The sequence below is a fragment of the Phyllostomus hastatus genome, unplaced genomic scaffold (genome assembly GCF_019186645.2).
Source record: "Phyllostomus hastatus isolate PE091 unplaced genomic scaffold, TTU_PhHast_1.1 phas_scaffold_760, whole genome shotgun sequence".
NCBI classification, from domain to species: domain Eukaryota; kingdom Metazoa; phylum Chordata; class Mammalia; order Chiroptera; family Phyllostomidae; genus Phyllostomus; species Phyllostomus hastatus.
In genome coordinates this window covers 4,336,710-4,350,917 of record NW_025334040.1, presented here as the reverse complement: position 1 = coordinate 4,350,917, position 14,208 = coordinate 4,336,710, and the positions used below count along the sequence as shown (strand labels likewise).

The 14,208-nt window shown below is 41.2% G+C and overlaps 1 protein-coding gene across 2 annotated transcripts in view; it reads right to left on the bottom strand.

Annotated features, from left to right (window-relative positions):
- PITPNB (phosphatidylinositol transfer protein beta) overlaps positions 1-14,208 on the bottom strand; it is a 66,351-nt gene that overhangs the window by 16,691 nt on the left and 35,452 nt on the right. For both annotated transcript variants that reach the window (XM_045826725.1, XM_045826724.1), the window contains exon 8: positions 3,152-3,229. In XM_045826725.1, coding sequence (XP_045682681.1) covers positions 3,152-3,229 — 78 coding nt within the window. The remainder of the gene's footprint in view (positions 1-3,151; positions 3,230-14,208) is intronic.

Genomic DNA, 14,208 nt, shown 5'->3' with positions numbered 1-14,208 from the left:
CAAACAAACCAAAGTACGTACACATGTACACACACGCACACGCATGCACAGTGCTACTGAGAAGCAAGACATTTACATCCACAGATACACACAGCTCTGCCAGAAGCAAAATCTTTCTCAGGTGGTAAGTCGCTCTCCCATTACTACACAGAGTCACTTAGTCAAGTGCTGAACACAAGTAACAAAATATATTCACGTGGTCAGATTTGTAAACTTCTTTTTATCAGAGGGAAAATGAATATACAACTAAGGCCTGCATCTCTGTGACTAGTTTCTGAAAAACTGAAAGGATGCATCAAGCATCAGGCTAACAAACAGGTCTGTACCCTTACGTAACGTGTCCAATATGAAAGTGTCCCTGGCAACCCATGGTCCCCTGCTCCTGAAGACTTCCTGAACTGTGTGGCCTCCGCATTAGGGCCGCCCCACACCAAGCACTCATTAAACACACACAACACGGGAGTATCTGGCCACGCCCAGATACCAGAACCCAGGGATCCCCTAGACACTCGACAGAGAAAAGGAGTGTGTCATAAATAGGGCATCACAGATACTGATCTCATCAACACCAAGAGATGATGAAAGCTGTTCATGCTGACAGCGGTAAGAGCTACCATTTCTTGTGTGCTTCCTCTCTGTTGGGAACGTAACATTCATTCATTACTTCATTTAGTCCTCACACCAAGCTTCTGAGGTAGTTACACTATCATTCCCATTTTAGAGTTCTAAAGCAAAGGCTCAGAGTTTGGATTAAGTTATTTAAGTCACAGCTTGTGACAGATTCACAATGGATTTTTAATGGATTTCCTTTAGTGCTACTGTCACCTGCAGATTCCTTGACCACTAGAAACATATGACTTGTGTTAATTGGACGTATCAAATTCTGGCAAATATCATGACTACAGAGAACCACATAATTGCCATGATATGACACAGTATAAAAGGTGCTGACTGGCGATCTGGAATCGCTGGTTTAAGACCCAGAATCTGCTACGCACCCAACGCCTTGCTCAGCTCTGCAACTAACACTGAACCAGGTGCTACAGAAATGTCCGGTGTCCCGCTGTGCCTTCTACAACTATTATCCGTGTTTCTCTAGCCAAGTTCCTCATCTATAAAATGAAGCAGTTGTATTTACCCCACAGGAAGGTTGTGAAGATTAAATATGACTTTGTGTAGTGGCTGGCACCAGGGAAAAGTTTCTTTCCCCCTTTCCAGTCTGGTGCCGACAAGCAGTAAATACTGCAGTAATTCAGAAGGAAAACACCACTGCGGGGTAAGCAAGAAAAAGCTTCCAAGAGATCATGAAGTTTGCACTTAGCTGTGAATGTATTTCACAATCTGTGCCAGGAAGGCGAGTTCTGCTGGGGCACACAGGAGGCCTCCAAAGCGGCTGTGAACTACCAGGCAAGCACTCACACACACGTTCTTAGACAGCCCTGGGTCAGCGGGGCCACAAGGAGATGCCTTCTTCCTTTTTGCTTTAATTACCATATATTTCTTCCCTACCCTCATATTTCAGAAGTACGGAAACCTCCTACTATCATCCTTCCCAGTGCTACCTTCAATGCCATGATGAGTACATTTATTGACAAACAGGGCCCACTGAACACGGACAAGATCAAATCAGTCGACGGGTTGCTATTTTTCTATGCTGTATTATCAGCTAGTCATCCTTTTTACTCTTTATTTCCTTCACAGGAGTAGACAAATGGTTTAATTAGTTTATCCTGATTACCCTAGTTATTTCTGATCATGGTAATTCACTGAAATTTAGTTAAGCAGTAACTCAAATTTATAAGAGTAGCTACATCCACCATTATTTGGCTAAAGTTAACGATCAACAGGCAAATGGGAAGAAGGGCCTCACTACCAGCCAGAACTCTCCTAGAGAAACAATAAACTATTGCTTCTCTCTCTCTCTCTCACACACACACACACACACACTAAATGGGGGGGGTGACTCCTATAGTGCATCCCAAAACAATGTAAAATTCATATATTTCTAAAACCAAAACCTATTCTAGAATTTTAAATCATCATTAATCAATAATAGGAGACTAATCAGTGTTAGTTAAAAAGGTAAAAACCGTAAGTAAAGGAATCAAAATCACACTCCAAGTTCCTAAAAGGCTGGAAATCATGTAAAAGTCGTATTGTTGAACTACTTCTGCTGCCTGTTATAAAAATTGGTGAGGAGTTCCCCAACTCTAAGCATAATAGCCCACCGTGTAAATGTTATATAGCATTGCCCTTGAAGTTTACACTTGAAAAACTGATCATCTGAAGAAAATTCAGTATTTTATCCACCTCCTGAGTCTCAACTGCATGTCCCTCATTCCCTGTGAAAGTAACGTCAGCTAGAGAGTTACTCCTTATTGGAGCAAGATGGCCTTTCAGAAGATATGGCAACCTTAGAGGTCGCCACCTGTCTGCTGCCCCGGAACGGCACTCCCTTTCAGAAGGCCACTGCTAAACCGCTGAAAAGAAAGGCTTCTCCCGTGACTCAGAGTGAGCTCTCAAGTCCGTAGCTAGAAATCTGGATCGGGGTAGGGTTTTTTAGAAAGATCCATTACGGTAATTTTAGATCATGCACACTGAATTTGTTCCTTGATCTGTAAATGGCATGTATCACTCCCTGGGTATTAAAAGTTTCCAGTCACAGCCATTAATTAAACTGGGAGAATCTTGAACTCTACCCCCCAGAGAACAAAAGTGAAAATAAGATAATTATGAATCGTTTTCTTATAGAAAAAAAAAAATCAGACTCGTTCTTCATTTTAATTGACATGCAAGCCAGTCCGCACAACAGTCTGATGCCCATGAAGAGCTGCACTCTGGGCTATTTGTGGGGTGGTTACGGCGATCCTCTACCTGCAACCAGCAACCAGACAGGGTTTGTCAATGACCTGGGACTAGCTTCAACATAAACAGACTCCCTATCAAGTAAAATTCTGTTGGGGAAAGTCTGCTCTGGGCAGGTTTAAGTTGGCCAACTGCAACGGGCTGGAAGTCCTCACCGCAAACACAACTATTTGTGTGCCCGTGCTCTGTTTCACTGAAACGCCCGCCAGCAGCTCTTCCAGACTCAAGACCTGTCAAGTGCTCTGTTGCCAAGACTCTGCTTGTCAGAAAGGTCAGTGTCCAGTACCTTCCAGTTGGGTCCCAAAGGGCCTCTCTTGGTCTTGACTGACTGGAACAGTGCTGGGTCTTCATCAGCTTTGTAGTCCTGCAAAGCAAAACAAAGTCAGAGGTAAAAGAAAGAAAAAACCAGAGAAAATTCTTTAACCTTGCCAGAACAGTGCTTTGCAGCTAGTAGAACACATGACAGAAACTTACTAGGCTTATTGTGCTTTTGCATAAAATAAAAGTAGGACAATGCTTCTACATGACATTAAGTTTTCACTTTGGTTCTCTTTGTTTTCAAGTTTTACCTTAAGGCAAAATGACTACACAATAAAAAGTAGTAAGAGTCTTGACTAGTTGCCCACTGGTTACTGGATAACTATCTCTAAGAACAAATCTTCAAACATTTTTCAACAGTTTCAGGATTTTGATATATGTATAATCACATTCAAGAAACAAAACATACCCATCCTGGTTTTGCCAATACCCACAGATGATAACACTGGATGAATTCCCTGCCAGAGAGCAACTACTGCCACTAGGAGCACAGATCAGAACTACTGACTCCACAGCACTTCCCGTCTCCTCCACGGTTGGGTCTGTGGTGGGTACGTCAACCAGGAAGCCACCTTCTCCAAACCCTTGTCCAGAGAACCATGGAGTACACGGACCTTGGCTTCCTCGCAGAAGAGGCAGCCTTTGCACTCATGGTAGAATTTCACTGAGAAAGGAGACAAGGGGACAAGGGGGGAGTTTACGACTCCTTATGGGACCACCTCACTTATACCTCAAGTCATAGGGAACCACTCTAAAATTTAGGTTTTATGCAAGGTTCTAGTGTTTGTAAATTCTATTTCCCTTAAATACTCTTCCTGATAGAACCGGAAATGAATGAAGTAAATCTTTCTAAACCTGTCTGCTTTATAAAAGTTCTGTTGTCTTCATACACACACACACATGCACACAATGTGCAGGAAGAAATAAAAAGTTACCTTTGGAGAGCTAAAGTTCAGGTTGAGATGAGTTGTAATAGTAACAATGAACAGAGATCAATTGGTCAGTTGAAAATACTACACAGAGGGAGCCCTTCCCTTCTCAAGCAGAACTTCTAACCCAGAGAGGTCTTTCACAGCATTTCTGGTCCCTCCACAGTCAATAGTGCCCACACAGTCAAGAGAAGTGCCCACACAGTCAGTATTTAAAAAAAATCATTGTTCCAGAGCAGAAACTGTCTAACCTTTTTCATATCATGACTCACACAAACTAATTATTAAAATTCTGGAGCACACAAAAAATTCATTTTTTGACAATCTAACAAAAGCAAAAAAAGATTAATTTTGATTCAGTCACACCAGGCTAGTACTGTTGACTATTGTGATTTTCTTTTATTTAACAATCTAAGGGAAAAGAGGTCAATGTCCCTGACTAAACAGTCGGGTACTGCATGCTTTAAAAATTCTTGCACACTGGTTGGAAATGGCTGTTCTAGAGATAAGCGCTGAGTATATGATCAAGTATAAAACAAATTTTCACACATCAGTGAAAACACGTGGAGCAGCAGCCAATCAAGACTCAACAGCTACTCAGTAAATGCTTATGACATGTAAATAATTCCTGAAGAGGAAGTTACAAATAACGTATGTGAGGAAGGAAAAAATGTGAGGTTCGGGTGCAAAACAAAAACCAAACTTTAAAGACACCCAGGTAAGTATATGACCTTGAACTAGAAGCCTGTGTCAAGGTTGTCTAAGAAGCTATAAAAAGGTCCAACAATGGGCTAAAATTAGTACACACGCAAATTTAGCAGGCCACACAGGGTCTGTTTAAAACACGCAACACGGCGCAGCCACAGGCATCAGGTCAGTCCGTATCGTCCGGGAATGAGACGCTGGAATGAGCCGACAGCAAGGGCTGGGACGGCCATGGTTACTTCATGTGTGTCCGTCACCAAGTAATGGACCCACCAGCAGACGGGTCAACTGCTGTTAGCTAAAATGAATTCTGAAACTCTTACTTCAAACCACACCCTAAAAATTAACTTCGCTGCTGACCGAGAAAAGAATCAACTGCCCAGGGGTGGTCTCTCAAGACCTGGATCAGGTGAGAAACTGGCCATGATGCTGAGAAAGAATCATGGAATTCCAAAAACATTTTCTTCTAGGTCAGAGGCTTAGAATTAAAGCCCAGAGACCAGCTCAGTTTTCCCCAAAGATGACAACATTTAACATCACTATTAAATAATCCCTTTTGATATCATCTCCCTCAATCAAGGTCTATTCGTCAGCCACCATGCAGAAGAAGGGAGTGCACAGCATGCTGAGACGTACTCTACAGGGCAGGGAGAACCGACACCTGGGTCTCGCTTTTAGAAAGCCACAGTCCTGCTGAGAGAAAGACCGAGAGGCAAACCAAGAAAAGGCAGCTGAAAGCCCAGGGAGTCCCCGTCAACTGCTAAGAGAATGGAGAGAATTATTACTCAGAATTAAAACCAACCAATACCAGGCAAGGATATCTATTTTTAAAATGAGTTTTAACATTATGCTTAAAAGTAGGAAAATCATGTTGCTAAGCTGCATTGCATTAAAATTATTTACGATTAAACCTTAATTATCTGTACAATGCCCAGGGGCCTGGCTAGTAGTTTTCATCCCATCTGAGGGAAAATACTTTCTTTTTTCCTTTTTCACTAACTGGGGTGTGACCCCATTGTGTGATGTTCACATTTTTTTTTTGATTCAAAATCTAAAACGTTAAAGAGCCTCACATGAGTTGAACAGTAAGTACCACATTTCCTAAATCTAAGAACGGATGCTCCATTATTTTATATACCATTAAGAAGGAAAACATTTCAGACAATAAAATATGCTTTAACTGAAAGACAAACCCTGATTCTGAATATAATAAAATGAGGGGAAAATCAAGGGAATGCAAATCTTAGAATGTATGAAATAGAGGCTGCAGAACTACCTCCGTGCATCATAAATTTGCCCGTGCCAAGAGAGAAAGAAACAAATCCACAACACAAAGTGTACACAGTTATCAGGAGGACTAAAGGATAAAGACCACTGATGGAATACACCAAGGACAGTACATAAACCAAGAAACAACTTGGTCCAAATTGTGGCCAGCATAAATTATTCTCATATAAGGGTAAATTAATTAAGGGGGTGACTCATCCCAGGAGATGGACCTACGTATCATTATGGCAGCAGTTAAGGTGAAAACTCGAGTGGATGGATTACACGGACTTCTCTGACAATACCCCTTCTCCTTTCTAAACCCAGCTCCGTATCAACTTCAGATTTTCAGTACCTACTTGACACAGATTAATTAACCAAAGACCATGGAATTACACTTTAAAACTTCGCCACTCTGGGACTTCCGGGCAAGATGCAGGTGTAGGTAGACATGCTTTGCCTCCTGGCACAACCACAAAGAGAATTACAACTAAATCTCAAAACAAGTACCACCCAGAACTGTCAGAAAATCAAACTGTATGGAAGTTCAACCACCACGGATTTAAAGAAGCCGCATTCATCCGGACAGGCAGGAGGGGTGGAGATGTGGAGACGAGGTGTGGCACGGACAGGGGCTGCAGAATGGGCACAGGCGGTCCCACATTCAAGTGTGGTGGATAGAAGTCAGGGGGAATACCTTGGGAGCAAGCGAGCCAGTCCCAGGCCAGTTCCAGCACTGGGAAGATAAATCCCCATGGCTTCTGGCTGTAAAAACCAGTGGGGATTGGAACGGCAGAAGAAACTGGGATTTTCAGGAAACTTTGCTTAAAGGGCCCACACAGTCTTAAAACATAAGTAAACCCACCTACTCTAGGACTTAACACCAGGGCAACCTGGGGGGGTACCAGTCACATATGGGGAGTGGGTGAAGTGACTAGAAATGGGGCAAGTGCCCGGCAAACTCTTAGAAGCCAGGCAGCACCACAATCCCCTCTCTGATCCCTCCTCCACACAGAGCCACAAAGTAGTGAAGCAGGTTGCCCCACCCTGGCCATCTCCGAATGCTCTGCCCCACACAATTCCCTAGCAGAATCATGGGTATGGAGATCATTTGGAGGGTTATCAGCTGGGAGGGAGAAGGGGGAGAAGGGGGTAAAAGGTGCAGGGATTAAAAAGCATAATTGGTAAGTACAAAATAGACAGGGGGATGTTAAGAATACTAAAGGAAATGCAGAAGCCAAAGAACTTAGGTGCACCACCCATGGGCATGAAGTAAGGAGGCAGGGACTGCTGGAAGGAAGAGGGGTACTGGGCAGAGGGGAGAAGAGGGAGAAAAATTAGGACAACTGTAATAACATAATCAATAAAGCATACTAAAGAAAAAAAGAAAAGAAAAAAAAGAAAACTGCAAACAGGCCCTGGCTAGGTAGCACAGTTGGTTAGCCATCCCTATACACCAAAGTTGCAGGTTCAATCCCCAGTCAGGGCACATGCAAGAATCAACAATAAACGCACAAGTAAGTAGAACAACAAATTGATGTTTCTCTTTCTCTCTCAAACCAATAAATAAAATAAAGTTTTTTTAAGGAAAAGAAAAAAAAAAAAACCCAATCTCTCCACTCTGGACCTAACACACTGTTCCACAAAGTACATGTCTGAGCCCTCACTATCACGGCAACTTGTTCCCTGGATGCTTTTCTGAACCATGGGTTCACAGAGTTATAGAGCTGAACTAAACCCTGAAGACCATCCAAGCCGCCTCATTTACAGACAAGGATGCCAGAGTCCAATAAGGAGATGATAGGGTTCACCTAGGACCTCAACACAAGGCTTCTTAGCCTCTGTCCTGGGCTCGTTCTGGCACACCAAACAGCGGAGGGGGCAGAAGGGTGTCTATAAATGCCAGATGAGCAAAAACACATTTCAAAAACACCAAAACGCAGCAGCATCAGACACCAAAGTGGATTTTACTATAAGAAATGAGTGCATGCATATAAAATATATAGAACATACATATACATATAAAGCTAATTTTTCTTTCCTCAGCTTTTTCTCGACTATAAAGCAGCAAACATTAAAGATACACTGAAAATGTAACAAAACCCAATTATTAACAATAGCACCTTAATCCTGACATATGAGAATAATGCATCTTGTCAAAACCTAGGAATTTTAGGGCTTTTTTGTTACTTTGAATGCATAAATGTTTAATCTGTTGAATTAAGTCGCAAGATATTAAAAAGCAGGAAGCAGGTGTAGTTTTAACCACCTCGGTTTTGTATTTCTGTAACAAACATTTAATTTGTTGAACAGTATCTTCTTTGCTGCGATTTATTGTTAGGTATCTAGTTCGGTCTTTCTGTATTTGAAAACTGGCCGATTTATATCTGTGTCACGATGAACAAATATATTCCTTCATGTATGACAGTTTCAGCATACAGAATGCAACCTCAGCTACCAATTATAGCTGCAAATGAGCAATAGTGTGGAATGAGACAGCCTGCTGGCTTTGTTAGTATTCTGTCTCCTTTGGGATCCCAAGGGGAAAGGGAGCCTCTGATGAAGAGAAGCCCTTGGCTCATGGTTTATTGTGCTTGCCACCAGCTGCAGGCTTCTCATCTCATTAGTTCTTTTAGAATACTGTGGGTGAAGACAGCTGTAGCCTACTTGAGTCTTCAGCTCCTGGGTATTCTGAAGGCTGAATTTGCTATGCATTTTCTGTAATCCTTGGGAAAAAAAAAAAAAGCAAATTCACAAGGCCAGGGAAATGTTATTTGTAAAATGAGTTTTAAAATCATGTTTAAAACTAGAAAAATGTTATTGCTAAGATGCACTGTGTTTAAAGATTTTTATGATCAAATTTTAATTATCTGTATAATGCCCAGAGGCCTGGCCAGGATAAGAGCTTCTTAAAACCATCATTATCAAGTTAGGTGTAAGGTCCCCAGACACTGCTCGCTCCACTGATACTAGTGCCTGAACAACAGAGAAACACAATGGTATCAGCATACGGTAGACTCGGATTAGTGTTAACATAACTTTATTTAATTGAAGACTCTTACTTAAGTAAGAAAAGAATCAAGTGCAAGTCAAGACACCCTTTGGAGAACACATAAAATATAATATGGTAAATAAATGAATTACTGAGTCTCCAAGCTGGAGTCACAGAATACATTCAATTGATGCTTTTAAATACCTGTTTTCTGTCACTAGAATACAAAAGTTGTGCTGCCTCTTGGGTGCGCATCTGTTATTCACTATGGCTCTCAACAAAAACCAGATTCATTTTGAAGACAAAGAATATTAAAGAATCTTTAAGCACGGTGGCTGTTCCCCAAAAATCAAGTATAACTTGCCGAGACAACCTACATGTCCTTGAGCCTAGATTTAACTCATGCTTCTGAACGGGGAAGTGAGTAAGAGGTGAGGGCAGGCTGGTAGGAGTGTCTTGACAGCTTGTGGAAAAAAAGGAATGAACTCCAGACACCAGAAACTGCTTCAAGAACCATGCGTAGCTTCCCACAGGTGAGGCTAAATGTAAACTAAGGAAAAATGTCCCCAAACACAAGTGTTAGCAACTCCTGGACACCTGCTCATAAAGGAGCACCAGCACCAGCCCCTCCCCCAACCAAAGGAGAAACGATTCTACAAGGTAAACATAAAAACTTGAGAGAGGTATTAGGATCCTGCAACCTGCTGTAAAATGCTTTCCTTTAGCATAACATGATTAATTGGATGTCTATCCAAATAGCTCAAAGATAATCACTAAGTTTAAAATGCACAAGGATGGCTGCTCAACTTAGCGAAGCTTATTTCCTCTAATCACACCCTAAAAATAAAGACCAGGATGGGGAAAAAGATGAGTTAGCTATAGGTAAGTATCAAATATAATTTATGAGCACTGCCCTGCATTTTTCAGTACTGTGGCACTCAGAATACCAGGGACTCCTGGATCCCACCACCACTGACCCTAGCGCATAACTAACAAGAGCCGACAAAATTCAAGCCAGACTCCAAAGGGGAACCCTATTAGTAAAAAATGTTCACATTAAAATTTGCAGGTAACAGAGGTGTAAAGAGAAGTAACATTTACTAACTTGTTTAAGAACCTCACTTGAATAGTTACTTTCAAATAAACAGCTTTCACTTCTATTTTTAATTACATTTCCCCAATGACTCCTTACCGGTTCAGGTTCCCACTGAGTACCATTAATATAGTATAAGTAAATCTCATTAATTCAGGTCCTACCACCTTGGAATTCATAATAATTTGGACAGGGGCTGGACTGAAGTTTATCTTTGCATGATCTATGAAAAAAGGATTTGCTACACAAATTAATAGAGTAACAAGATCTCAGGAGGGCTGTTTAAACAGTTCAGAAGTGTTTTAGAGCAATTCAGAAGCATTCATTTGCATATAATTATTATGCTAATTACAAATCATTCTTATCTATTCATTAAAGCAGATTCCCAAAGGGCCACTAATTGTCAGTAACTTGTTGGCCTAGTTTCTGTTACTGAATGTACCTCAGAGGAACAAAACTGCATTAAAAATATTCTCTAATTCAGCCTTCTCATTAATCCTTACTGGCTTTCCACCAATGAATCCTAAAAGCTGAATTTTTAAACTTCACTGAGAACAGAGAAATACAATCAAACCTACACACCCAAACAGAACACTTTTTTGTAATCTTTCTAGCCCCACAGAGACGCTAAATAGAGACGTGGAGAGGGGGTGTGGGGAGGGGTGTGGGTGGGGGTGAGCCTGGTGGACCGGGGAGCGGGGCAGAAGCTATCCACAGAGCTCTGCGCTAAGAGGAGGCCATGGCCTAGGGCACCGCTAGGCTAGAGCACACCAGGCCAGTCCCCCCTTCCATTCTTTCTCATGTTGTCCGGAGCACAGCCAATGACAGCCAACACTGTCATGTTTATCCAGGCGGACCTCCAGAGCCTTCAGAACGTTACAGATTAATAGAAAAAGAAAGAATTGGGATTTCAGCTATGAAAAGAGGTTACAACCAGAAGCCTCACATGACAGACTCCACATTCCACAGCGAGGCAGGAAAACCAACTAGTTCTGCTCCAGAAGAGGTGGGCAGGTGGAAGCAAAAAGGACAAAGTCCTCAGAGGACAGACACAGGGGTTCCTAGACAGCCCAAGACGGCAGGCCACTCTTCAGGGTAGGTGGGCTGCTGGTCTGGATAAGCCAGTGTTTCATGCATAAATATTCAATATATTTATTACTGTAATAATGTATTTATTAATACCACGTTTATATAATTATATGTCACTTAAAAATGAACATAAATCTTGATACCAATGAAATGTTTTAACATATTAACAAGCCAATTTTGCTAAAGGTGCTTGTTAAACATTATTTTATTTTTTAAAATATCTTACTTATTTTAGAGATGGGAAGGGAGAGAGAAAGGGAGAGAAACATTAATGTGTGGTTGCCTCTCACTTGCCCCCTACTAGGGACCTGGCTTGTACCCAGGCACGTGCCCTGACTGGGAATCGAACTGGTGACCCTTTGCTTTGTAGTCTGGTGCTCAATCCACTGAGTCACACCAGCCAGAGCCATTATTTATTTTAAAATTAAAGCATGTATGTCTGAAATATAAGTAATATGTTTAGGACAGTTTTACTTAATGCAAAATGTCTTTATTTCCTTAAATAAAAGTAGATTGCAGAACACAGGACATTAAATTCCTTTAACTAAAATGAGGGGTGAGGGGGGTGGGGGGGAATGTCCTATTTAAAATTCATAGGTTGAGCCCTCTCCAGTAAAATGTCCATGTTAGTTAAGGATCTGGCCTTCAGACAAAGAAGCTCCCAAGTCCCAGGACCCCATTTAACCCACAGAACTAATTTAACAAACATTAAATAGGACATAATTGCAGGGAAAAGAAATAAACATTTTTTTAACAAGAGCAAAATCCAGTAAGAATTATTCTTGCTACTATTTTTGGAGAACTTCCTTCAAAAGGGCCAGTACTTAGATGCTTCTCTGTCAATATCCAGGCTAACCATAATACTTTACTGCAAAAAATAAAAAACAAAAGTGTTATATTTTGGGTTCGGGGTTCTAGTGAAAAGGTGTTTTCTGCAAAATATGCTTGTACACACACACACACGAAAAATTTTAAAATCCTTGCTAAGAATTACGAAAGCATGAAATAAGCAATATGTTATTATCCCCACAAGAGGGCACTGCCATCCAACTATGTCTTCAAATATATGGGACATTCCATTCTCTAAATCCACTTACTGATGAAAATATTGTAATTGTTCCAAAAGTACTTGACCATGTAAGGCAGCAGAAGACAGTGGGAAACATTTTTACATTTCTTTTTAATAAGAACCACGCTAACATTTATTTGTATCTTCTTTTGAGGATGGGGGAAAAACCTCTGTAACTGCTACAAAGGATCTTAACAATGGTTTGCTTCATAGCATAGCAAAGGCAAGATTTTTGAGAAAAGCATTTGGCAAGTGAAAATTTCTTAAGGCAAAAACAAAATCACTGCTACCTCAAAAGTTGTATTTGAGTTGTTCTGTTTTGTTCTTGAGTTCAAGGAGGCTCCTATTACAAGTTAGGAGCTGGGTTGCAATTCTCACACTTCCATAAACAACTTTTGGGGCTCTGATACACACACACACACACACACACACACACACACACACACACACACACCAGGAACAAATTACAAACTGTTAGGACAGAAATGAATGTCTAGGTTCATTTTAATGGCAAAAGGAAGAGGGACTCTACTAGACTGAGTGCCTGCTCATGCCAAAAAGAACTTAAGAAGCATTTGGCAACCACTGGCTCTCCTTGGACTTGCTGGGTCTCAGCCACAGACTTAATAAACAAAAGCTCTTTTCAGGGCTGAAGACTGGGTAGCCACAGCACAGCTCTGAGAAGCAGAAAGCCCTTCTTAGGAAGTAAGCAGCAGCAGTTGGAACAAAAGTAACATCTGAAAGCTGTGAGAGAGAACTAGAGCCACGGTCGGAGCTGACTATTTAAGGTTATCATCTAGCAAAGGTTAATTTAAAAGATCTATTAGGTTGACCCATTAAGAAAAGGTCACTATCAAAGTTCAAATGCTGACAAATATGAACGATTTCACATAGTCTCATCTAATATTTAATTTCCTAGCCAGACTTCATCATGTTTTAATTTTCAAGACAAAAAAACTAATCTTATAAAGATGATTTAGAGAGTATATTTAGAAAGCACATTTCTTTAAAATTAGGAAGTTTTTTTCTAAAGGCGGCGCAGTAAGCATATGTTGCCAAGACCATGTATTCAAGTGTGTGACATCTGGGCACTGTCTCACAGAGTCTGATCAAAGGGAAAGACATGCCCGAACCCTTCCGCCGGCACAGAAAACAAGGACTGCTCAAGGTGTGACCAAAACTTGCACGCCTAAATAAATTAAAACAAGTTTCATCAGCTTTCCAAGGCTGACATTTGGGGAAAAGACCTTTAAAGCGCAGTAACTTTAAAACAATTCACACTCACGGCTTAAAACAATTAAAAAGTGTCAGGCTGTTCAACACTCACATAATGGAATGGCAGTTCAAAGTGAAACTACCTAAACGAATGAAAAAGAAGGAAGTCTTACGTGTTTGCTCTCAGAAAACCAGGTCCTGCTTATAGCATTTCTGCTCTCAACTAAATTAGGACATTGTTCTTTCTACCAAAACATATTCACCCAACAAATGGATCATATCAAAGAACAAATGGTCATCGCTAGAAAGAATAAGCAAAAAAGCACAAACTTTAAAAGCCAATTTGTTTTCTTTGACATCACAATCCTTAAATTGGTGATAGTGGGACTTCCACAAGAGGCTCAGCAGCGCAGCTGAGGTGAGCCCAACAATCCTATTACTGTCTTTTGACGTACAATTAAATTGGCAGGGGCTCTTTATTTAACAAAGTACAAAACTCCAAACCTCCCAGCCCTGGTTAGCCTTTGAACCCAGACTTTGGCTGCAGCCTGAAGCCCAGCACTGGCATTTATCAGTTGAGAGAGGGAAGCCCTTCAGAGGAGGGGCACTCAGCACTGCCATGCTACGTAAGCAACAGCAACAAGCAAGGCTGGAGCAAAGGAACACT